Raw genomic sequence first — 26,590 nt, forward strand, 5'->3', positions numbered from 1 at the left:
AGACAAGCTGGCCGATTCATAAAGAAGAAAAAAGGGAAATTACTCCGCCCGAGAATGGGGGATAGGACACACTGGTGCTCGCGCCGAGAAGCGAAGGTAAGCCAGCGAATGAGGTCGCAGGGATGCTCAAACAAGGAGCTAGCAAAGTTACTTCTCGAGGCAGAAATTGAGGACATGAACAGAGTCGGCGAGCGCAGAAAGGACCCCAGAAGCGAGGCGGGGAGTCCATTGAGGTGGTGTGAGTTCCACAACTTAGAGGGTCATAACACCACCGATTGTTTCATGCTAAAGGGTCAGATCAGACGGTTGATCGGGGCGAGACGTTCGCAAGCGGCGAAGGGAAAGAAATTTGAAGAAGTTGACAGCGGCGAAGGCGAAGGAACGATTGAAGCAACAATCACAATCGCTGGAGGTTTCGAAGTTTGCAACGACGTATCGGCGGCGGGCCGGGAGACAGTGGGGGCGACAGCATCGATACAGGTGTATCCAGAACCATTTGGGTGCCCACATCCAGACATAGTGATATCGACCGCAGATTTCAAGGGAATCAAGCCCCATACGGACGATCTGGTAGTGGTAATGGTAAGAATAAAATGTTTCAATGTACAGAGGGTGCTTTTAGACCAGGGCAGCTCGGCGAATATAATCTATGAGGACGCATTCAGACAGATGGGACTGACGGACAAGGATTTAAAGCCATATGCGGGAAGTTTGGTAGGTTTCTCCGGGAAACAAGTTCAGGTACGTGGCTACGTAGAGTTGGATACAGTTTTCGGAGTGAGCGAGGACGCCGAGCTCTTGAGGATAAAATATCTGGTCCTACAAGTCGCGGCAGCTTATAACGTCATCATAGGGCGAGGTACCTTAAATCGCCTCCATGCAGTGATATCTACGGCCCACCTTGCGGTAAAATATCCCCTACTTTGCGGGAAGATAGGAAAACTGGCAGTGGACCAAAAGGGGGCGAGGAAGTGTCATAGCCATTGCCTCAACCTGTATGGCAGAAAAGGAGCTGGCGACGGGCACAGGTGCCACGAGATTGGGACGTCTGAAGGCGGTGACGGTGAACAAGAGCGTTTGGGAGCGCAACGACGATGAAAGGAAGGGGAGGAATCAGGGTGAAGAATCCCGTAGGATAAGAGAAGGCAAGCTCTACGCTCAAAAAGATAATGAGTGTTATGACGAGGACGGGGACATGAACGCTACCAGTAGAGGAATATTGGAAATCGAGCCCGGACTCACCAAGGACCAAGAACAACGCTTGAGTAAACTCGTAGAAGAGAACGTTGACCTCTTCAATTGGGGGAAAAGAGGAACTGTTTGTGGGGAGCCTCCTGCATTTGCTTGGCTCCCTCGGAAGGCAAGAAGGGGAGAAACTCATCGCCAGACCAGGAATGAAGGAAAGGAAAGAGCACAAGGAAGGGGTAACAAGAGGGAGGCCGAACAACAAAGAGATGGGGACAGAAGACCAACAAAGTCAGCTCGGCCCGCCAATCGCGAAGAGGGGCAGGGACAGATCCCTCGCCACGGCAGAGAAGGCAAAGAGGGCGAGGAAGACAGGATGCTGGGAGTAATACTCTGATTGAGAAGCAAGGACCAAAATAAAGATGCACTTTTTTTCTCCGACACGGGAGTTTCTTAACGAGGCATCCCTTGATGTAAAATTTAAACAAATCAAATACAAAAGGATATTCTTAGCAATACTCCTAACTATCGAAATGAGATGGCAGCCTGGTGGGAAAATTTCCCTGAAGGTGGCGATCTCAACACAACCTTGATGTCTTGGGATCGCTCAGGAAAGTCCGGCGCAGACCGTAGCCCCTGCAGGCGACGTGTGCGGATGAGCTTCCCGCCGCCACCTGTTGACGGTGTGCGCGAATAAGCTCTTTATCCAAAGAACCTCCCCGAGATATGGGCGAGTCGAGTCTTCCCGAAACGCGGGAAGCATTTTTAACTAGGCCAAAAGTCTCGGGTAAACTCATATGGCCATTGGGCCCCGAGCAACTGTAAGTCCCCACCTAATAAGGTTGGAGGGGCCGCACCTGCTCTTACGAGAAATATTGGTGCGAACAAAAGCCTCGGTAAAATACCGAGCGAAAGTCCTAGTTACACGTAGAACACTCTCGAAAAATTACTCACGCAAAACTGGGAGGCTAGCACTGAAAACACGTGCTAAACGGCGACGAACAAAGGCGAAGATAAGTGACGCGCCGCCCGCCTCGCCCGCTTAACTATCCTTCGCTCATTTAATTATTCATTTATTCCTTCATTTATCTGTTTATATTGGGGCGATTCACTAACTCGATTATTTGTTTGCTCGTATGTTCATAATAGTGCACGTCAGGACAATTCGGGAAACAAAACTTTTATTCAAATACTTGACTTAATACATTTAAAAGGGGGGGTCTCTCCTCATTTTCCTACATTCTTTGCACTGCTCTGTCCTCTCAAGCTCCAACCGGTATTGCATGTACTCTAAGTTGCAGAGTTTCTGGCTCAGCTCCTGCTTCTCAGGACCTTCTTCCACCGTTTCCAGAGCTGTTATCACCGTTTCTTTCTCCTCTAGCAGATCCAGTTCCCGCCGGCAGTGCTCTTGAATTTCCTCCACGAAGCAGAGAAAATCCCGGAGGATAGCGTCCATCTCAGGACTCAGATCCATTCCCAACAGTTTGTTGGTCAGGTCGTAGACGCTGGGATCTTTCGGATGCCTGACGTTGATGAAAAGGTCTTCGTCAAAGGATTTCTTCCTGAGCTCTTCCAGACAAGCAATATGGGAAGCCATTTTCTTGATGTTTTGGAAAGCAGACGAAATGTAAAGATTGTTGCGTTTTGGTTCTTGTTTATAAGCTCAGTTCAGTCTTTGAGAGTTATTGCTGGAGCAGTTTCTCGAGGAGTTTTTCTTAGAAAAAGAGCGACTTGCAATAAAGGCTTGAACGTTCGTGATCGGTGGTCAACGGTACCGTTGGAACGTGGAAAAGAGGCACTTGGGCAGACGTTTGGAAATTCCCCAAGAGGAACGTTCTGCATGGTTCATTCCCTGGCGGGAGGCGTACAATTGAAACTCATAGCAAAAGCAGTAAAAACTTGGGGTTCTCATTAAAAAGAAGGAAATTCAGTTTTAAAAAGGGGGAGACCCTTGGTACAAAGATGGCAAAGATAATCTAGGGACTCCTAACATGTGGAGTTGGCTCTACGAGTTCTTTTGTCAGGAAGCGCTCGGCGACGAAGCCTGGAGGATCGTCGGGCCCGACCAATCCTGTAGGAGTCACCCTCTTGAATGTTCCCATCTGGCTGAGGTCAATCAGAGGATGGAGATGTTCAACTTGGGCTTTGGCGAGGAAAAAGCCTTGGCCACGTTCGGAAACAGCAGCAACGGCAGCCTCTGACCTCAATCTTTCTTCTAAGGCCTTCGCCTCAAGATGAGCTTGAGTCTTCGCGGATGATAGAAGGTCGTCTTTCTTCGCCAGATCAGATCGAAGGTTGTCAAGGTCGGCCTCCATCAAAGCTATTTGGTCCGCTTTCGCGCTCGATTCTAGCTGCACCTCCTGCCGCTGCTCTGCAAGAGTTTTCTCCAATTCAGAAATCCTCCTGTCGCAGAACTCTAAGCTAACTTCAGCACGAGCGGACTGCTCGGCTAGTTCTTTGGAAAAGGAGTCTTCCTTGGCGATCAGTTGAGCAGCGAACACTTTGCGATCCTCAGCAAGTTGAGAATTGAGAGCGCAGAGGCGCGCCACTTCGAATCGTAATTCGTCAGCATCCTGGGCGGAGCGCCTATAGCAGTGGAGCGCGTGGAGCACTCCCGCCACAGCCCCTTCAGAGACATTATCCAAACCACACTGCTTAACAACTTCATTCATTGGCACCATTTGGGCTGATGTCAAAGTTAGAGAACACGGGAATCCCCGACTCACAGACCCTGAGGAGAGAGTGGAAGTATGAACAGGTGGAGGAGGGGCGTTGGCGGAAGACGTCAGGTTTGGACAAGCGGCGACGAGATAATTGTTGGACGGGAAAGTGAGCCGTCAACAAGACCGTGTTGGGCTGGAATGGTCCCTGAAGGCTCGCTGGAGTTCAATCTTTTTGGGGAAGGGCGAGGATCCTCCTCGCCAAGGGGCCGTTTTCCGCCTGCCTGGATTCTCAACAGAGATGCCTTGTCGCCTTTCAAATTTATTCGAGGGGGAAAGGAGACGTTATTCTTCTTCTTAAAGGCCGCCAAAAGCTCCCCTTCGGCGCGGTGAGTTTGTCCTAAAAATATACAAAAAAGGGTAAGCCGGCCGAAAATAGAAAGAGCGAGAAGGGTGAAAGAGGAAGATTTACCAATCACTCGAGAGCAGTCTGAAACGGCAAGACGAGCCAAAAAGTCGATGACAGCTTTGTGTTCAGGAGTGAGGGAGTCCTCAGACGGGTCAACTATTTGGCGCGCGCCCTGAGTCTAGTAGAAAGGAAATCGAGCGGTGCCATCTCTGTGTGTAAAAACCTCAGGGTATTCGTGGGACACCACAACCCTGAAGAATTTCCGGGCTAAATCGATGGAGATACTAGGCCAGATGGGGTTCAAGCGCTGACGATCAGGCCTGGCTTCTAGGGAAACCTAGTTACGTTGCGGGGAAGGCTGGACAGATACGCGATAGAAATAAAAGAAGGTCGAAGGTTCAGGTTCCTGGTGAATCGCGTCGCAAAGAATTTCGAAACACCGGAGGAAGGTCCAACTGTTGGGATGAAGTTGACTAGGAGCCACATTGATATTGTGAAGAACGGAGCAGATAAAAGGGGAAAAAGGAAATTTAATCTTCAAACTTGTGAACATATACCCATACACATAAAAGAAGTGAGGATCACCCACGGAGCCGTCTTTGGGGCGGAGCCAAGGGCATTCAAGGGGTAAGCAGGCACGAACACACAGAAGCTCGTCAAGAGGTTTCTCATGACAAAGTCCGCCGGATTCTGAGGAAATCTCCCAAATGGATGATTCCTTTTCCAAACTTGACCGTTGGTTAGGTATTGTCTGGGCGGGCAAAGCCCTCACGGCGGCAGCACTCAAAGATTCCCAAGTCCTCGTTCGGAAGGCAATGACTTCTTTTTCTTCAAGAGGAACGCCTCCTGGAGGGGGCGGGGGAACGGGAGGAACACACCGTAGAGGGGTGGCCGTGACGACATTACGTTTGAGATTTTTGGTCTGACGCTTTGGAGTCATTGCAGAGGGATTGCAAGGAACAAAGGTAATTCTGACACTGGACAAGTTCGCGCGAGAGTAAAGGAGCAAAGATTCGTAATCGCAAAGGAACGGAAGGAATGAGTAGGACAATGCTGTTATAAGCGGGGAGCGACGTGTGGAGGAAAACGTGTAGGAAGAAGTTGTGGACGGTTACCGAGGGATGTGGAGGAAAAAGAGAGGTTGTGCCCCATGACGTCAGGAAAGGACATGATTGCGGTTGCGAAATTCTGGGGAGTGAGAAAGACGCATTAAATGAAAAGCTGCAACGGTTGCTGCCGATTGGTTAAAATTCAAATTATCAAAGATGTGATGTGGCTGGAAGGGACATGTCAAAGGTAGCGATTGAGATTTTGTGGATTCACTGACCCCGGCGTCATTTCAAGGCTTGACGCGTGGGATGGACACAACACGCAGCGGAGTATCACGATTCAAGGCACGTGCATAACTATGTTAAGGTGGGCGGACTAGAAGCCTTCGCCACAAGCCTGCTTGTGGACTTGGATCGCCCGGAAGAGGAGGGCACAACTGGAGATCCAAAGTGTTGATTGTAAAGGCTTTATTTATCAGGCCATGTTGGCCATTATTTTTCACTTATAGATTCTTAAGGTTTTTAGGTCTTAGTCAGTATTCTTAGGGATGTCGCCTTGTTTTTTGCTTAAAGACACACTTAGCTCTCATGCTTCGAGCTCGGTGTCTTGTGGACTTGTGGACTGGGCGAGACCCCTGGGTGCCTCGCCCAGGAGACTTGACCTTGGGCGGGGGACGCACCATGACCTTGGGCCACCCTTCCCGAGGCCCAACTGGCCCATTTATGCAGGTTAAAGGCGCCAAAGCCCAACCCCACTTCTATAAATAGGGGGAAATACCAATTGTAAGGGACTCTTAGCTCATTTGAGTAATAATAGCATTGAAATTCAGTTACATTTTCTCTCTCTAAGTGGTTAGAGCTTCTCTCTCTCTAAGCATTCTCATCACCTTCCTCATACTTTGGGTACTACATTCTCTCTCTATGTTCTAGCACGGAACACATTCCAACCTGATACATGATAACGGAGTTGACAGGCCAACTGTGGCGTTCCAAAAGGTGAAATTTCGTTGAAGCGTTTTATCGAACAGTTGGCCTCCTAGTTCATCCACTCCTCCACCTTGATCCACCATGTTTCTCCTCGCCCTAAATCAAGCATAGTGAAGAGAATATCAACTTCTAAATAGTAAAAATCAAGAAAACCAGTGGAAAAAGGAAATTAGATGGCATATAGACAAAAAGATTTAAGAAATTGTGATCTGTTGGTGGTTTTAGATCAGGTATAGTCATGGAGGCAGTGGTTGGGGTCACGATAGAGGTGATGCTCCGCTGCCCTGAGGTGCACTGACAAAGGTGGCTCTGCTTCTTGGTCGCCGGACTTCAACCGCCAAAGCAAAAACATCTTCGCCGGAATTCCGCCGCCAAAGCAAAACGTGGTCGCCATAATTCTAACGCCGGCGACACTTGCTCGCCGAAATTCCATCGCCCAGCAAAGCATGCTCGCCCTCGCCGCCAAACTTCAACGCCGCCGACACTTGCTTGCCACCGACCTTCAACACCAGCGACACTTGCTCGCCAAAATTCCATCGCCCCAGGAAAGCATGCTCGCCCGAACTCCAATCACCAAAATAAAACGTCCTGGGACTCGTTCAGCTTTTCACGAATTTAAACCTCTTCTACTCCACCGCTACGACCGAGTGCGCCATCGTGAGTAGCAGATGAAGGTTTGGCTCGATCTTCCTTCTAATTTCTGCGTGCTGCCATGAGCTCTGAACAAATTCCTCACCTCTGTTCTCGTCTTCGTCATCACCAATCTGCTCTCCCTTGCCTGCATTATTTTTCGATCTGAAGCTTCACCTCCGTCGACGTTCTTCATTGTCGCTCTGAACCGTGTTGCTCTCCGACCTACTATCGCCGGATGTGAAAAAGATCATCTAAGATCATCCAATCATTTTGTAGCTTTATCTCGTTGTTGAACAAAAACACCGAAAATCCACCAAATTCAACAGAAATCCAAACTTCTCTCGATCGTAAAAGAAATCCACGTAGTCCGGGAATCGAAATTCACCGATCCCCACAGACTGCGCCAATGTTCTAGCCAAGAACATAGAGATAAGGTATAGTGCCTAGAGTGCACCAAGAGAGAATCTAGAGAGAGGGTGTGTCACTGCCTAGAGAGAGAAAGTAGTTGAATTCATATGAGTGTATTCAAGGAATGAGGAGAAGTCCCCTACAATTGGTAACCGCCCCTATTTATAGGCTAGGGGCTGGGCCTTGATGTGTGTAACTAACTCTAATGGGCCAGTTGGGCCTCGCTATTGGAGGCCCAACTCCAGGCTAGGTGTCCGCTCCTAGGCGAGAACCCCTGGGCGTAGCCCCTCGAGGGGCTCGCCCAGTCCAGTGGCTGTATGAGCTGTTATGGGTTTGGATAGAAACTTTGCTAAGCTCTATGGACATCACTTCTCATCCCAAATCTTAGGTAAGGGAAGAAATTTATTATAGCCTTCACACATTCTGATTGCTTAGTATAAAAAGATTATTAACTCTTATCTGGGTTTTATGGACTTGCCTGTCTGCTGCTCACCTTTTTTGGTAATTCAATTGTTTTCCACTACCTAAACATTATTTCATCGTTCCTCTCAATCTGTTTTGTCCACAATGTAAGCTCTTGCTGCAATTTGGTTTTAATTTGTAACTTTTTTTTATAACAGATGCATCCTCTTGCACAATTTAAGATCCTTCCAGATGGTGTAGAGTAAAAGAAAGACATTCCCAACTACCAAAGAAGCATGACGATGATTGATGATCTGTGATGGATTTTCAAGAAAAGGAGCATGAGTTCTACACCAATAATAGTATAAAAGATGTTATTCTAGATACACTTGGTGGCTACTATACAGCTCTAAGGGACCGCACTTCTTGATAAATGGGGGCAAAAAAGAGCATGCAAAGATCTATGTGTGCTGTAATGATGTTTCAAGGTGTTGTCACCTATGTATAAGTAAATCCTTCTCCTATTTTGACACGTGTTACACTGAAAATTTTAAAATCTTCTTTTTAACTTTAGAGATTTCTTTATGCATATGTAACATGAGATTTTGCTTTATATAAAAAGTATCATTATATTTTTTAAAACAATCATTATATTCTTTTTTTCGATACATTGGAAAACTAGACAAAGAAAAACCAAACTAACTGAAGCCTACTAGATCACGCAGAAGCAAGGTCTGCACATCCGGGCAAGGAGTCTCTATCATCATCAAAGGTGTCGGTTGCGACAAGTGCTTCGCAAGGTAATCCGCTACCATATTATACTGGCGCGGGATGTACCTGACCACGACCTTCCAATTCTTCCCCAGCAAATCCACAATCTGCTGCACCTCCAGGACAAATCTAGCTGAATCAGAATTTTCAATTGCCCCCAAGAGTTCCTTGCAATCGCACTCACAGATAAGGTTGCGAGCTCCCATATTCCAAGCTAAATTCAAACCATCATGCAGAGCTACTGCTTCTGCTAAGAACGCACTGCCACAAGAGAACAAGAAGAGAAGCCTCTCACCCAATTTCCTTAATCATCGCGCAACACCCCCCCAGCGCCCATAGCATCAACGCTGCTTCTATAGCTCCCATCTGTATTGAGTTTCAACATTCCCAGAGGTGGGCATTCCCACCTAGAGGCTACCAAGCTCCCATCCTCTGTTTCTGTGATGCTTTTCTTACAGTACTTAAACTAATTGATTGATATTATATTAAATTACAAATAAAATCAAATGGGATACCAACCGAATGCATTCAGTTATAAATGGAGGAGAAATTTCTGCACCTAAAATTTATTACCAAAACAAATCTATGTTGGCTAATTTAAAAAATTTAAATCTGAGAAACTTTTTCATATAATATTAAAATAAGTTGACGAACATCTGATGCAAAATTACTTTTGTCGGTTTTAGGTTCGTAAATTTTGTACAAAGTATGATATATATCATAAATTTTGTAGGTACCCTGCAACATTGGCTCAAACTTGGATGACTTCAAATAAACAAAATGATGTCATACTTTATGATTTATCTTTCACAATCCTGATTTGTGCTACTACATTCTTTTTTTTCCATGATTAATATGTGTTCTGAATGCTTTATTGGTGATTTCTTATATATATGCTTTGTGTTATTGACTTCATGTTCATGAAGAACTTGAAACGATTTTCTGTTGATCTGCATCAAGCTTAATTTATTTTACTGTGTGAAAACAAACTTGCATAATCACGTTCATAAATAATCTTTTTTTTTTACTTTAGATTAAATCAGCTATTTTGTATTAGTCATCATTAAACCATCCCCTGATATGTTTTGCCGAATTTGAGATGTGGTTAAGCAATCTTTTTATTATTTATTCAATTGTACGAATTTTAATCTATTTTTTTTATACATCGGAAATATAAATTGCACCCGTTAGGAATCGATCCTGGACTCTACCCAACCCATATGCCCCACAACTCCTACCACTTGAGCTATCATACGGGGACACAAATTTCAATCTATACAACAAAGATTTCAATTTAAAACTTTTTGTCCACTTTCCTCATCATTTCAGGCTCTTCAATTTCATTTGTTGTTTATTATATTTTTAATAATCAAAGTATTAATTGATGTATCAAATACAATAGACATATTCCCCGTGCAACGCACGGGTGAAAAACACTAGTTTGTAGTCATTTAAAGTGGTTGAATAAAATCGGCCATTGACAAGAAAAATATGGGCTGAAAGTGAGTTGTGAACACCCTTGAGACTCTTTTTGTTATTGGTCAAGAACACCCTTGAGTCTTGATTGGGGCCATTGACAATTATTAGACAAGTTGGGCCTCTGTACGGGTTTTTAATTTTAGATCTCGATCAGTTTGCCAGAGACTAAAGTTGGCCCAGTAACAAAAAAATCAGAACAAATAAACTAAAGTTTATACCCGTTATTTGCATCGGCTTTGGCCGACGCACACCAATCAAATTTAGCGCCGGTGTTGAGGCCGATGCTAAATTTGAATGCTAAATCCGCTTATTCTTATAGTGTCATAACGCATGGTGTGATGGTCAAAACAAGTTTGTGGATACTTTACCCATTCTGAGTATCCTATTAGGGTTTTCCTTTCTCTTCCCCCATTATGAGTACAGTATTCACGAATTGATCTGCCCCCTCTTTATTCTCTCAATTAAGAAGCCTCCACCTAAGAACCACCTCCTCACAATTTCTAGCGTGACACTCTGCACAACTCCAATGAGACTCCTCTGTTCCAACACGGTTCTTCTTCTCCTCTCCAACTCTGTTCCTCTAAAGGTGCAACTCTCCTCACATCTCATCTCTATATTCTGTTTTTGCTTTCTTTATCATAACTTGTGTTCATGTTTGGTTGACATACGATCCTTACATTTAGATATTTTATAATTTTATGCATAATTTTAATTGTTCCTATAACTATTATCTTCATCATTATTATGGCTTTTTTTTGAAATAAATAAATTAATTCGCATGACCTAACTCTACGATACGGTTTACTTGTAGACGCTTGAGTTTGACAACTCTATCTGTTGTTTCTGCCAAATTGCTAGTCAATTTTACATATTCATGCATAAGATTGATTGAACACAAAGTCTGATGGCATGATTTGAACGCAGTTTAACTGATTCAGCATGAAAATAAACAAGACTGACAAGATTATGATTGAGGAAACCTAACATTGCCAGATTTTATTATTTGTGTGGACAGAATTCAAACATGGAAAGAGTATAATGGGTGTGAAAAGTGCAGTGATGCTAGGAGGTGTCAAAACTACGCAGACAGGTATGCAGGACCTGTAAAAATCTATGAAAAAATCCATAGATTAGAAAAGTGGCAAGGAAAAAAATCATTTTGAAATGTTATGACATTTGTCAAACTACAAGATACAGGACTAGAACATTCGTCTACCATATAAACAATATCCTACAACTAAGCAGTAAGCAAACAGATCATTTCATTGAAACAACACATACTACATGATCATAATTGATAGAACGGGATTCAATGAAATGTAACAATAATAGGTTCTATTGTTTGAAATATGATCCAATGGAACCGACATTCCTCCTTCTTTTCCCTTCCAAATATGGTATGGTATGTAAATAGTCCTTTTCCCTTTTTCAATGGATTGGAAATTTCATCAAACTCCACTCACTATTATGCATAATACTTTTACATTAAACCCAATGCAATGGAGCCAAAGCTTGAAAATTTGAAGGCATTTACCAAACCTCAATGATACTAGAATGGACAGTTTATATTAGTCTACCAAATCACAATCAAGAAAAAATCATCCCAAAAATAAGCATGTTCCCAACCATTTACAGTTGAACTCCACCACACTGCATGACAAAAAAAAATAGCTAGGAACTAAGCAATACCTTAAACTTAATGCCATCTAGACCAGATATGAACAACAATGACTCTTCTGATCTAACAGTCATAAAGAGGATCAACTGACTTTTATCTTTGCGCCATAACTAAATATTCATAAGATGAATTGCTAAGAAGCTTCAGTTGAACTTCAAAAACAGATAAATTACAACAGATTTAATCAAAGCATTTGACACATTGTGAACATTGATTGTTTTGATTTTTTCATACACAAATGATTTAAAAACTCAAAAAAGCTATTTACTTCTTCTTCTTGCCAGCAATGGCAACCTTCTTACCCTTCAAGGTCCTGCAATTGTTCTTAGTACGCTGTCCTCTGCAAGGAAGCCCCTGAATGTGCCTTATGCCTCTGTAACACTGGATATCCTTCAATCTCTTTATATTAGTCGCGTTGAACCGTCGCTGAAACCCGCAAACACATTGGACCAAACAGTCACAAAGAGATTAAACAAAACAAAACAAAAATTAAGAAAATGTGAAGAACAAGCACAAGCACAAGCACAAGCACAAACCAAGTCTCCTTCAATCATGTATTTGGAAACTTCATCCCTGAGAGTGATGAGCTCCTCCTCAGAAAGCTCCTTGGTGATTTTGTTATCCATGTTGAGGTCACAGAGGATCTTCCGCGCTCTGACCCTCCCAACTCCATGAATATACTGCAATGAGAATTCAATTCGCTTATTGTTTGGAATCTCAACACCGCCAACACGAACCGATTTGATGCTCAACCCCTGAACCTGCAAAGAACCTCTCGAATTCAATGATTGTTGGGAAATTCGAAACCCTAATTGGGGGTTTGCGTCATCGTTTACCTTGGGAGTGTTGGCAACAGGAAGGGAAACTCTGCTGGAGAAGTGGTGGTGGCCGTTGCTGATTGCGGCGAGAGAGGGTGCAACGGGCATTGCCAGCGTTTGTGCCATTTTTCTTGAGTTTTCTTCTTCACCCTGCGAAATGAAGAAGCCATTGCCTTATCCCTTTCTCTCTCTTTTTCTTTGGGTCTGGATAGCCTTATCCAATTTTCGAAACCCACTGGTTTCCATCCAAAAGCCCATTACAGCCCGAATTAGCACCATTTGGCCTTATTTGTGAACCAAAAGATGGAGTATCATTTTTTTTTTATTCCGACCTGGACCTCCCCTACCCAACTCATATGTCTCAGCTCCTACCACTTGAGCTATCTTATGGGGACATCATTTTTATTTTTACTCTTGCTTCCTTTTCTATCAATTCGAACAACTTAAAAATTAACTCATTTTTCATCTTATATTCTTCCTTTTACAATTCAAACAAAGCATTAGCGGGAGAGTGAGTCAAATATCGGTCAACATATTACATCGGAACTTTTTTTTCTTTTGGTTACAAGACGGGGCTAAACCCCGGAGAAAATACTAACAAGACGCTAGAACAAGGGAAGATGCTGCGGCAGAAGAATCAAGCCTAAGCAATTTTTATACTCAATTGAGCCCATCAAAAATTTCATGGACGGATGGTACTCATTTACCTCTACATGTTACAAATGATTAATCTCCACCGTTAATCAAACATTTATATATCCATTAGTTTTTTTTTTCTTCAAGAGGAAGACATATATTAGTTTGATACACGGTATAAATTTTAATTCAGTTACTTTGTGATATATCCTTGAGAAGATCAGGTTTTTTCTTTGACTTGTCGCAAAAGAGGTTCTCCCCACCAATGAAAAGCGACAATGATGTCACCTTAGTGCAAGTGGTTCGTGTTCTCATTGCATGTCATATTTGGAGGATTGCAACCATGTTTTCCAACTTTGCACAGGTACCCGACGCCTCTAGCTGCATTTTGGCACACTGCTTCCTCCTTAAGTGACACTATTCCATTCAACATTTGATTTGAGGATTTGATTTGGCGGCAACAATCCTTGTTTCTGATAGCAGTGCTTTGATGGGCATGGTGGTAGAGGAATAATCATGTTTTTGATGAATCTCGTTGGCCAATGAATTATGTGCTCCGACAAATATCCTTGGATGTGGCAAGTTGGGCTGCTTGGTCTCGCGGTGCAGGACTGAAATTCACGGTAGCGAGCTCGGGCCTTGGAGATGTGGCAGTTATTGTGGTTGTTGATGGTTGCTGGAATGTTGGAGCGACCAGAATAGGGTGTGCATTAGTGATTCAAGATCGCGGTGGAAATTGGCTAGGTGGAGTATTGCGAGGTTTGGCCCTGGCAGCGCATACACAATAGGGTTGCTAGCTATGGAGATGGGGTTGTAGCAAGAGTGGAACCTTGGATTCAGAGACATCCTATGCCAATCGAATTGTGTTAATGTCGTTGGGGTGCTCTAGAAAACGCTGATGTGGCTACGTTCTGGGCTCGTGAGACCATTCTGAGGATTAGACAAATGCTTGGATGATATTGGAATGTGAAGATTGAGCCGATTTATAGAGACCGAAACACTACTGCTGACTTCTTAGACAAGGAAGCGTCGCGTGAAAGATCACTCTTTTGAATGTAGAGGACTCCCTCCCTCATCTAATGTTATGGCATTCTTGTGTGTTGATGCCTTTTTCTTTTATTTTTACTCTTGTAACAAAAAAAAAATCAAAGTGTTAAAAAATGAGTCAAGAGGTTATTTAAACCTTTTTATTATAAATAAAAATATATTTTATAAAGTTAAACTATTAACCAAAGTTTCAAAAAAAAAAAAAACTAATGAGCAGAGTTTCAAAAAAAAACTATTAACGAATCTAATATTTAAAATATTTAAATTTATCTTCAATACGTCACTTATTTTTATATTAATAAATTTTCATTTTCCTCTTATAACAAAAAAAAAATGAATAAATTTTCAATGAATTACTATTCTGGATATATTTATTAAAAGTAAGTTTTTAATTCCAAAATCCGTTTTTCCTGATTTTTTTTTCCTGAGAAATTCATATGTGGATAGAGAACTCACTCGCATTAAAAATTTAAAATCCTTTATCTCCCATGATTTTAATCTTGCTTCTTGACATTAAAATTGATATGATCGTGTTCGTTTGAGACAAGTTTCAATTCCAAATTTCATCACTGGCGATTCATCTGTCCACAGAAATTCAGACATGGCTCTGATAGGGAAGAAGAAACAGAGTGAAAGTGTTGGTGCCAGAAAAACCAATGCAAACGGGGTGGTGATCACAGTGTATGTGGAATCGACAACAACTCGCACAAAGAAAACAGAGCCACATGCAAATCTCCGAAGGCCTATAGCCGCAGGAACACATGGCTATGATCGTCGTGCTCTGCTTCTTGCTTACTCTCAACATCTTCGAAATGCAGGATCCGACAATGTACCATTGATCACCAATCAGCCACAGCATAAAATTAAAAGCAAGGTATGTTCGGAAATTTTTAAATACCAATGATGGGTATGCAATCGCAGAATCAAAATTGGAATTTTTGTAGCAGAAGGGTGTGTGGTTGAATCAACCGGTTCGAATCTGCTCAAGTGATCGATGCGGAAATGAACCAGTGGCATCAAAAGAGAGCAAAGAAGGTGAAAGGAAATCCAGCTGGAAAATCTCTCCACAAATTTTGGTACCACATTGAGAGTTTGAGACTCATCGTGTTTTCTTTTATATGATTCTGTCTAATTGTGTTCTTCACTATTTTGATTCGGATTTGATTTCTTTGATTTGTGTGTAAACTGTGTGGTTTGATGGTTTTATTTTACTTGCAGGGTAAAATGAAGAACATGTGGAGACAGTTATCGTGCAAGGAAATCTAGGGGAGAAGAAGATAAAGGTCGTGGGTGGTCTTATGTGGAGAAACCAATGAACAGAAACATGTTATTTCTTCTATTTTTCAATGTGATTTAACATTTGGTTATAGCTGGAATTTCCAGCTTGAAACTGATGAAGATTAAACTAGAAAAAATAATAGGTATATATTATTGACTTAATGAGTAGTTGAAAAATGAAAACTGATTGCATTAGATCCGATATTAATGGTTATTGTAGCCATGATAGCGAAAAGTTTGATAATGTTGGAGAGAGTAACACGTATTCACCTATCTTTGTCAATTTAAAGAGAAACGTCCACGCATGAGATTAATCCCTGAGAATTGAATTGTTAAATAGATGTTTAAGGAGCCTAATTATTTATCAGCTATGCTAGACTTTATTTGTGACATCCATATATTTACGTGTGTAAATATCAAACCGTATGTCTATGACCATTCCCCGAATGACATTCTGGAATAGATGTGGGCTATACGTTAAACTGGTCGGGTAGAAATTTGTTTATCAAGAGTCCAATAACATCAGCCACCGCTAGTCTAAATGGATATTAGCATGCAGTTCAACATAAAATGTTAATGAAAGTTTTCTTAAAAATTATGATTGAAAGTCGTACATGTTAAACTCATATCCAAATACAAAAGTAGACATTTGCAGTTTGCTGTTGCACACCTCAAGGGAAGTGTGGGGTTTTGTATTTAGCCAGAGCCAGTGCTCTGTAGCAATACATGAAGGCATAAGCTGACACCAAAGTTTAGTTCTATTTTCTTGTCAATTGTCATCAAAGGCACAAGACAGGCACGCCCCAAGCATATTACTACCCTGTTCCCATACACATAATAGCCTCTTCTACTTGATGGCTAGCAAGCAGTTCAACAAATGAGCAATTCTGTAATCTACTGTTCTATCGGAGAATGAATCAAATGGATGCAAGGAAGTGACTTGTCTAAACTCAAGTGTGCCATCAGTTGAAACTTTCATTATTTTACAATTAGTTATACATGTCCGTATTTTATCACAATCTCAATCCATTGATTTCCCAATACACTTTCCAAGCGTTCACTCTTTACGGAAGGAGCCAAAAATCCTAAAAATAGAGCTTAAACTAAGACTTGTTGACTAGAATAGTAACATCTAAGAGACCATTCTGTATCATACAGTGTTGTATGCAGCATCCAAAGTCTCACCCAGGAGTCCTTATCACTAATCAGTAAGGACTTCAACCAATGCTCACCATTTTCAGTACTGAACTACTGATCATATCCATTATGATTTTGATATAATAGGGCCAGGTTTTAACTAAGTTTAAAACTGTTAGCAAACCTAAAACCATTAGTAGTTGGAGATATAAATAAGAGGAAGGAAACAAAGTGGGGAGTCTAGGATTGCAGAGTTGAAATTGGGGAGACCCCAAGTCTCTCAACTAAAGCAAAATTTTGTGTTAATAAAGAAAAAAAAAGGCAAGATATTCTTCAAAAAATACTGTTCAGATCTCCCAGAAACATTAGTCAAAAATTCAAATTACCGTACCACATCAACTCAAAGACCAGCACTACCAATAAAAGTGGGTCAAACTTGATGCAGTACACCACATAGACATTTCATATTCCGAACACTATCAAAGATGAATTATTATACAATAATTCAAACTGTACAATAACAAATCATCACAGGAAGAATAAAGCATCAGTTCAAAACAAAATTATTTGGGACACCTCTCGCGGATTACCTGTTCAATTCACCGCCTTGCATGACCAAATGACAACCAGTCCAACTTATAGGATTTAACAATCATAATGACCTGAATCTCCTAAACCTAGAAACCAGAGGCAATGAGCATTCTAAATTTGCCTTTTGTACAGTCTATTTGAAAAACTAAAACCATGAAATGAAAAGTCTTGAGATGGTACATTGCTAGAAAGTAGGTCAACTGCTATACTCTGCCAATTAAATTATAAAAAATGTGCTTGCACAGCAACTAAACAAGCCATGACAAGGCCATTGGTGTACTATTGCAGAAGAGCAGCTCTTTCTCGACATCTCTGAATTTACCTGCCTGGTATCCTATGCCTCCGTCTTCTTCGAGACCTTTCAAACAGCAGCCTGTGGATTCCACGTCCAGAGGCAGCAGCAGAACCTGTAGATGCAACACTCCGCAAACCAAAATGATCAACATCAAAAGAATCAGCAGCATGACCCTGAATCTGGTTATACCTAATATTTGACAAAAAGCGGCTAGTACTCCCCAAACCAATGGTCCTCATGGAGAAAAAATCATCCTCCAAATATTCCTCATCAGAATCAGAATCATACTCATCACTGTAAAAAGCATGGTCATTTGGCTCAAGCACATAATCCCCCAGTACCATAGCACCAGGTGTTGAAGATAAAATTGTACTGATCACATCACTCCTTTCTCTTTCACCCTCAAATCTCTTCCATTTTTCTTCTCGTACAGGATCCACCTCTCGTGGTCGTGAAAATGGATGCATAGACCTAACATGCTTCCTAAGCTCCTTGTAGTTCCCCACAAAAGAGCAATCATCTTTCATACAGCTTCTTTTCTTGGCATTCATAGACTTCCGGGCTGCTTCAACCACTGTCCATCCCTTCACCTGCCGGCGACAAAGGGGGCAAAGAAGTTCAGGAACTTTTGTATTGTCATTAGGATCACCTGCACCTAAATCAAAATTTGGATCATCTGTTTCTTGAACAGATGTTGCTTTCGTGTATGCCTTTTTATACTGTTCAAAACAGTTCGAATAGCGATGGCTTGTAGCACACATATAAGGACGACAACCCTTGTTATATGATGAACAAAGGAGAAGGATAGCATTGTGGGGGACCTCCATACAGACTGAGCAGGTTGCATCTTTCCAATCTTTCTTTTCTGATGCTTTAGAAAAGCCTTTCTTTACTTTAATACTTTTCGGATTTTTTCTTGCACAAGATAAAAGATATGGGGTTTCCCTGTGACCTCGAGTTTGGGACTTGCACCGCATCTTACCAACTTTAGCCATTTACAAACTGCACCTGAGACTGATCAGGGGAAGAATTATACACATATAAAAAAGGAGGTAAGTCATAACACAATAAGTCATTCCATAACCAATAAATCCAATGTCTAAACTCTAAAAGTTCATTTATGATGCAAAAATATCAAGCAATTCAATCATTGTCTGCTACTCTGCAGCTTTTGTAGCTAAAACTAAGCTATAAATTGTATTTTTGAAGTCGAATATCATATCCAGCCCCTTGTTTAGAGATAAATAGAAAAACTAGGATATGTAACCCTGCACACAGCAATTGGCATTAATCATATGATTCATAATAGTACATTTCTGATGTGATATCATATAAATGACTTTTTAGTAATGTTTAACGAAACCTATAAAGAGGTCCTTAAAGAGGTTATATTTACAGTAATTCCATTGTTCTTTGCAGTTTTAGTAGCCCCATCTAACCCACAAATGAGAGTATTAAGGTTGAAAATCATTAGACGCACATATCAAAGTAATAATTAGGAATACTACGAAATGTTATCATTGCTAATACCAATTAGCATTAATCATATGATTCATAGAACATTAGTGATTTGATATAATCTTATGACTTTGTATAATATTTAACAAAACCTATAAAGGTCTTGCCACACTAATATTTTTGGCCTCAAAAAGGGATGTAAAAAAAATCAGAGTAACTCCATCATCCTCTGCAGCATTTGTAGCTCTACATATAAGCCACAAACAGCAGTATTAAGTTGAAAAATAATATAAAGCACATTTCTAAGTAACATGTAAAAATGCTACAACATGTCATCATGCTCATAGGAATTAGCATTTATCACATGATTCATAGAGAAGGCACAACCCACATGAATGAAACTCTACCATAAGCTCCTCATCCTATTTATACGAACAATCGAAAATAGGTTAAATAACACAGTAAACTACAAAACTTCATCTTTCAGCAAATTGGAAAAATATATACATTGGATGCAATGAGAAATTCAGGAATAACAACCCAAATTTATTCTACAAAAAAGGTTCTAAGTACCATCCATAGCAAAGAACAAAAAAACAAACGAACCAAAAGTTCTCAACAATGACACAAATATGCAGATAAATAAAGGTTGATGATGATTTTTAATGTATTAATTACATGCAGACAACAAGAAGAAGTATTCAGTAGCCTTTAGAAGTCTGAGTTCAGTCAACAAATTCCTAAATATGGTCTTTAAGCCAATTAAATATAAACAAGTATTGAAGAGTCTTCTACAACCAACAACCCTATAACAAAGTCACTCAGCTTAAATCAAATGGCAAACAAAAGAATAAGAAAAATATAGGCTAAATTGCACTCAGTCCCTCTTATATGATTGATGTCTGATTTTGGTCCCCCAAATTATTCCTGGGCAGATTAAGTACCCTGGTTTTGTAAATTGTTACAATCACATCACTCCATTCACTTTTATTCTTGCTTAAAACTTGCAAACTCTCAATTTCTAAGTGAAGGCTTCATAAATTGAATCAATTTCATCATTGTAGACCTTCTACTCCCTAAAAACTGACAAATAAAAGATTAAATTTCAACAAAAAAATTAAAAATCCCAAATTTTCCTCTCATTAAACCCTAATCTCATCCTACAAATCCTTCAAAATTTCACAGTATTTCTTATTATTAAACTTTTAAAATAATTTCATATCTCCTATCCATCATAAACCCTAAAGTATTTGAAAAGAAAATGAAGATTTTAAAATAATTTCATATCTCCTATCCATCATAAACTCTCTCTCTCTCTCTCTCTCATATATGAAGATTTTAAATTGACAGAATGACCAAATCTGATTGATCTTAAAAGTAGAGGGACTTGATTAGCTCAAAAAAAAATGGAGGGACTAAAATCACACGGTCCAAATCATGGTTATTGAATTGAGATTCGAATCATGAATCGGTGTGGGGCGGTACACTCACAGCAGTTACATCATGTGACATCCTTCTCCACTTTCTTATATGTCTGAAACATTAGCTTAATAAAAAAAATTATACAGCAGCAGCAACCAGCAACAAAAAAATTACATAGTAGAAAACACATGAGAGTAGGTGTCGGAGAGACGAGGGGGACCAAAACTGAGAGCAAAACAACACACAGAAGAAGGGAGAGAAAGAGGGAGCGACATTTCTTTGCTGGGGAAGAAACCTCGCACGAATCGATGAAGCAGGGACCAAGTAAGGTTTGATTTCATTTAAAATTTGAAGTGGATCTTTGGAGAGAAGGGCAATCAGCTCTCTCTTCTATATTCTTTTCTGTTTAAAAAACAGCAAAAAATTTCCATTGAACTAATGTAAAGCATATTAACATAACGGCTGAAATAATATTTGATTCCTAGATGATGAAAAGCATATTCACATAAGGGCTGAAATAACGTAGTTCATTTGCATTTTTCCATGGAACTAATGGTTTATTGTTTTGGATTTTGAAGTTGAAAACTGCCTAGATGGAGAGAGAATCATTATCAAAAGGATAATTTACAACTTCCTCCCCTACGATATGCTTAAATTACATTGCCCTTCCCTCTAATTTTAAAATTAGACTCTTGTCCCTTGAGAGAAATGAAATGAGATACACTCTAGTTCACGGTAATGTAAGGGAACCTCTTAGCAGTGCTGTGATCGTAAGGAACTATGAACAGGTTTACGGGGACAATTTTCCTTACCCTGCAATTTTCAGTGTCACTAAGAGTCTAAGACACTAACAATGAATTTCCAATACCCTTATACTGATTTTAGGTCAACAGAAAATGAAATACTCCCTCCGGTCCTATTTATAAGCATGAAAGAGAAGAAAAATCTTGGTCCTTTTTATAAGAACCAAATGAAAGTTTGAGCTATATTAATTAATTTTTTCCAATGATGCCCTTATTAATTCTAACTTGTAAAATGTGTCTCATTAATTATTCTCTCTCTTATCCACTTTCCAACACTAATAACAAAGGGTAATTTTGGAAGTTCATTTTAATTTAAGACAAATTTAATGCATTTTATCTAGTTTAACTACATTTCTTAAACTATGTGAATTTTTTTTTTGTTGCTTATAAATAGGACCGGAGGGAGTAAAGTTTTGAATACCCTATTATCGGTTTCAAAACCAACTGCCAATAATGTTGCGAATATGAGAGAGAGAGAGAGAGATTTACATTAAAATGAACTACATGTATGTTTGGAACCCGTTAGCACCTATTTTGATTTTCGAGTCAAAGCTGTTATAGATTGGGATGAATGTGCTTACTGGTATCCAATCACACGCTACATCTCTAGGCGATTGTAATTCTTAAAATAGAAAGGAGAGCAGTGTGATTTAAGAATCTCTTAAGGGAGTGCAGTGTAATTCATCCTCAAAAAAATAAAGACATTCAAGGAAGCAGATAGGAAGCAAATGAATAGTAGCTAGTGCACAAATTCTCTAAGTAGTGCTAGCATTGCAAACAGTCCATAAAAAATGAGTAGCAAGTTTTCCATTCAATTTCAATGTCCACAGGTTTTCACATATACCATCTCAAATGTAAATGAAGGAATTAAAAGCTAAATCATAATCAATCAACATTAACTAGCAGCTTTCTGAAATTTTCAAGTTTATTCAGTGAGCAACCACTTTTTCACCAATCATAGCATCTGGAATTACAAGTTTGTGATGCAAATGCAATGTGAACTTATGAAAAGCAATATCACATTCAACAGATCCATGGGATACCTTAAAATTCTGAAAATTCCACGGTGGAACTGAAAAACAAAGGATCCATATTTCATTCTAAAACTAAAGTGAGGTCATAAAGACAATATGGTATCCGATAGAAGTTTCTACCAGCAAGTTCCTATGCAGTATTGACTCCAACATAGACACAGGACACGACATAGACGCAGCTAAAATAAAAAAAGCAGGACACCCCTAAACCCTTAAAAAATAGATTAAGGGGGTCTTTTAGATTGCAGTTTCCGAAAACAGTATTTAAAAACTGTTTTTGAAAACTGTTTTTAAAGAAAAAACTATTTGAATTTGATGTTTTTAAAATCAGAAAAAAGTTTTCAAAAACTGGATCAAACAGGCCCTAATATATTTATTTTCAAAAACAGGTGAATGGGGCATAGAAAAAAATAGTGTATTGGGTTCAAAGTTCAAACAAACCATTGAAAATCACAAGAATGGAAGAAACTCATGGGAAAAAACAGCACAAAAACTCCCAAGAACACAGAATCACACACTTCAAATGTCTAGCCATGAAGGAGTGTCGGCTTAGTGTTCAAGTTGTGTCCTAGCGGTGTCCAAGCCGAAGAAAAATAATTTTTTATTCGGACAATTCCAACACCTGTCGTCGCGTGACACGCGGACACTCCCCTTACCAGAAGTGTCCGTACTAAAATCAGCGTACCAAAAGCACCAAAGCACACACATATATCATGACAACAATCAAGCGGCACTTTCCAGGACCAACATTGGCCACAGAGCAAAAAGGTAATCATCCAAACAAACAAGTCAAATTATTCACATTTAGATCTACCTAGCAATACAATATGAAGTTTTAAAAACACATCTACACCCGTGCAATTCAAGATCATGAAATCCACTTTAGAAACAAGGTAAAACAGAATCCAACGCTGGTAATTCACAAATCCTAAACAGCGAGATCGATCTAAAAGCACAATACATAAAATATTCACAGGCATCAGAGATCAGAAAATCGAAATGAATCGAGAGCGAGGAGTACCTGGGATGAACGAACGACGTCGCTTCGAGAGGAATCGTCTGGTTTGGTTTGGTTTGGTCTGGAAGTGTGGAGTGAAGGGTGGAAGGGAAATCGGGAAGAGCGTCCGATCTTCGCGCTCACGTTTCTCCAAAAATCCAAATAACCGGGTGACGTGCTGCAACTGCTACCCCTATGAAAGCTTCCGTCTCTCCTTTTCACCTTTCCTTTATAAACGCCATCAACCTCACCCCAAAATTATTCTTGTGTTATTAGCACTTTTGGTCCCCTGGTTTGAAAAATGTGCAAACGGAGTCCTTAAAATTTAAAAATAGCATTTCGCTACCCCATGTAAGTGTCCGTCAACAGTTTTGGTCTCTCGTTATTTTTCCGTAAAAAAAGTAACGATTTTTTGGAAAATGTAGAAACATTCATGCCCTGTTTCATCTTCTTCATAGTCATTCCACCATCAACCACAAGGGGTGGCACAAATGGTGAATATGCATTTCCTTAAGGGATTTCGCCTAAGCTCCTGGCCCGGGTAAAAAATAATACATTTGTGGTCAGGAACATCACTACCGTATCCAGAGCCAGATTATTCACGTAGGGCCCCTTTCCCCTGCGGAGACTGATGGCTAAAGGACAAAAAAAAAATAGTCATTCCATCTTCTTCACCATGCTTCTTCAAAAAAATTCCAAAAAGAAAAAGAACAAACCAAAAACCCCAACCCACCCAAAATCCTTTGCAACATAAAAATCCCCAAACCCAAGAAAGATAAATACAAACAATATGTAAGACCTGGAATTGCAGAACTAGTTACTTTTCCGACTCAAGCGTAGAATCAGTGTAAGCGTGACAGGAGTTCGCCGTTTGAGAAAGATTAATGAAGAAGAAAGTTCAGGAATTGCTTGAGGAATGTTTTATAGTCGTTTTAGGAGTTAGTACGAGTCGTCTGCACACCTGCCTTATGGCGAGAGTGTCCAGAATAGGCTAATTCCGCTCTTAAAGCAACGTTTAAGCGAAATTCTAAATCCTTGTGTTCTGTACTAGGGAGATCTGACGTAGAAGACTGACAGAAAGTAAACCCTAGCAGAGTACTAAAAATATCACAAAAGGAATATTCTCATTGAATGTTCAAAAGGTACTTTTTACAAGGTGTTGACCTCTCCTTTTATAGAGGGAATGATCATGATGTGGACTTTTGCTGTACTTGGGCCTGACAACCGGGGCCCAAGCCTTTATACATATAAGACAAATCTAAAGGAATCTTTCAGGTGGCGTGTGGGCCTATCTAAAGGGCGGGCGGAATTCAATGTTATTCTGTGAATCCCGCCAAGGCTGATTTCGTTCGTCTGATTGCTTGATTTGGGCGGGCATGAACATTCTTTTTGTCCCGCCCAGTCCACATTGGAAAAATAAGAAGTTCTCTTTATTTTTCCTTCGACCAGTGTTTCATTTCGGAACCCTGGACTGTACGCACGATAGTATTCACTTCTCGGAAGTCCGACGACGCTAATTTCTTTGCTTCAAAAACCCTAAATTCAATCACTGAATGAAGACTTTTTCTATTTGGAGCTTTTAACGAAGTTTCTATCCGCTTTGCCAGAGTTGTTTCGATGTTTCCAATCTTTCTTCAGAACGGAGTTTTGTCGTCTGACCTTCACAGCAAAAAGTAGTTTTTCGGGACAGATTAACTTACACCGCTTTTGGATCGTTTTGGATCGTTTTTCCCTAATCCTAGAGATTTGTTTTGAGTTCTGGAATTCTGTCGCCAGAATCTCGCTTAGAATGCACCGATGAACGTGCTGCAAAAATCGGAATCGCGAAATTTTCATTTTCCCGCGATTTCACCTTCCTATAAATAGTAAAAAAATCAAAATATCTCCCATTCTTCCCATTTGTGGCCGCGAGTTGAGGAGAGAAAGGAGGAGAGAATTTCGCCGAAACTTGACCGATCTTCGAGCTGTTCGTCCCTACTTCAAGGTATCGAGGTAACTAGCTTGATTCTTACCTCTGATCGTTCTTTTTACTGCGTTTCTTTAGCTATTTCTGTGCTCAAAGTTTCGAGCTTTTCGTAAAACTGTCCATTTTTCCTGATTTTTCTGTTGGGATATCTTCTATGCTTGCCCAACAAGCTAGAACACTCGCCGTTATTCGCCAATTTCGATCGAGTTGTCAAAGATCTGAAAAACTGTGTAAAAACCCTTTTTGCGACTTATTGAAACTTTAATGTCGAAAAGTCGCAATCCGACTTAGTGCCTTTAGGATTAGTTGCTACAAATGTCGTTAGGAACATCGCTATCAAATTTGTTTTCCGAAGTTTTAACTTTGAGTTTTTGAGCTTTTATTTTGGACCAAAACACCCCTGAATAGCCGTATTTTGATCCGATCGTCCGAAAATTTTTCCGATAGTTTCTTTACTCTAGTTTTACCCTAAAACTACCTTGTAATTAAATTAGATCGAAGAAAAAGAGCCGGAGCCTTTTTCCTCTTGTGGTCGAGAGCATGTTTGTGTGGGGGGGGGGGAGGGGAGTTTTTCGTTTGCGAAAACTTGTCCTTTCGTACTCGACTGTTGTATTCTGAAGCTTTAATGCTTTGTCTATCGTTAATTAGCTGTGTTGTGATCGAGCTAATCGATTTTGTTTGGATTTCTGCTTTGTTTTCTCTGAGGTTCAGTTGAAGGAACTTTGGGTTTCTCAGAGCAATTGTGTGAAGAAAACCTAGACCACGAGACTGGAGCAACTCGAGGTTAGGGCAACTTACTTGCTAGCTAATGCTATCAGGCGTCGATCAATTCGACTTGGTTATTGTGTTGATATTGAATATTGCTTTGATTTTGATTATTGCTTGGAACTGAGAAAATGATTTCTGGAGGCTTCGGCCGAGTGAACTTATATGAGACGTGTGTCTCCGTTATCTGAGAGACTTTGACCGTTTACTGGTTTCTGTCTTATCGCTTTCTAGTGGATATGACAAGGTTATGTTTACAGCACTGCCATATTGATTCATCGCTCGATAGAGCTTGATGTATTTGCGTTTATGATTAAATTGTGCTGACTATATTCGTGCATTTTGATGCCACTTTTGGAGTGTAGAATACACTTATCTTCGTCATGACAATGACGGGTTTGTTTTGGGAATGTTTGTTAGGTCGAACCAAGGTTTGAACCTTTATTGTTTTAGGGGATCTAGTGTTTTCTCGGGGAGTTATTTGGGTTTGATGGGAACTTTGAACTTATAGAGTTTTGGACCGAAAATAATCATAATCTGTTTTATGTAAATAAATCCATAATATATTTATTAAGAATATAATGCTTTTAATTAATGACGATGATTCAACGGAAAAGACTTAGGAATGAAAGTGAGTTTGGAAAACGGGAATGGGTCGGTGATCCTAGCTTTGGGAACTTTA

General features: G+C 40.4%; 2 protein-coding genes across 3 annotated transcripts; both read right to left on the minus strand.

Moving 5' to 3' along the window:
- Window positions 1-11,791: 11,791 nt before the first annotated feature.
- On the minus strand, window positions 11,792-12,656 carry LOC130735521 (30S ribosomal protein S13, chloroplastic). The gene is made up of 3 exons (XM_057587475.1): window positions 12,498-12,656; window positions 12,198-12,422; window positions 11,792-12,087 (listed from the first exon to the last, which is right to left on the minus strand). Exons 1-3 carry the CDS (start codon window positions 12,603-12,605, stop codon window positions 11,926-11,928), a joined length of 495 nt encoding a protein of 164 aa, XP_057443458.1. The 5' UTR covers window positions 12,606-12,656; the 3' UTR covers window positions 11,792-11,925.
- Window positions 12,657-17,044: 4,388 nt separating this feature from the next.
- On the minus strand, window positions 17,045-23,391 carry LOC130735553 (uncharacterized). Of its 2 annotated transcripts, none has more exons than XM_057587505.1 (2): window positions 23,202-23,391; window positions 17,045-18,471 (listed from the first exon to the last, which is right to left on the minus strand). In XM_057587505.1, exon 2 carries the CDS (start codon window positions 18,456-18,458, stop codon window positions 17,487-17,489), a length of 972 nt encoding a protein of 323 aa, XP_057443488.1. In that variant the 5' UTR covers window positions 18,459-18,471; window positions 23,202-23,391; the 3' UTR covers window positions 17,045-17,486. The 2 variants fall into 2 exon arrangements, with proteins under 2 accessions (XP_057443488.1, XP_057443483.1); XM_057587500.1 differs by having other exon boundaries at window positions 17,045-18,477.
- Window positions 23,392-26,590: the final 3,199 nt, after the last annotated feature.

This window comes from Lotus japonicus, chromosome 1 (assembly GCF_012489685.1).
Source record: "Lotus japonicus ecotype B-129 chromosome 1, LjGifu_v1.2".
Taxonomy (NCBI): Eukaryota; Viridiplantae; Streptophyta; class Magnoliopsida; order Fabales; family Fabaceae; genus Lotus; species Lotus japonicus.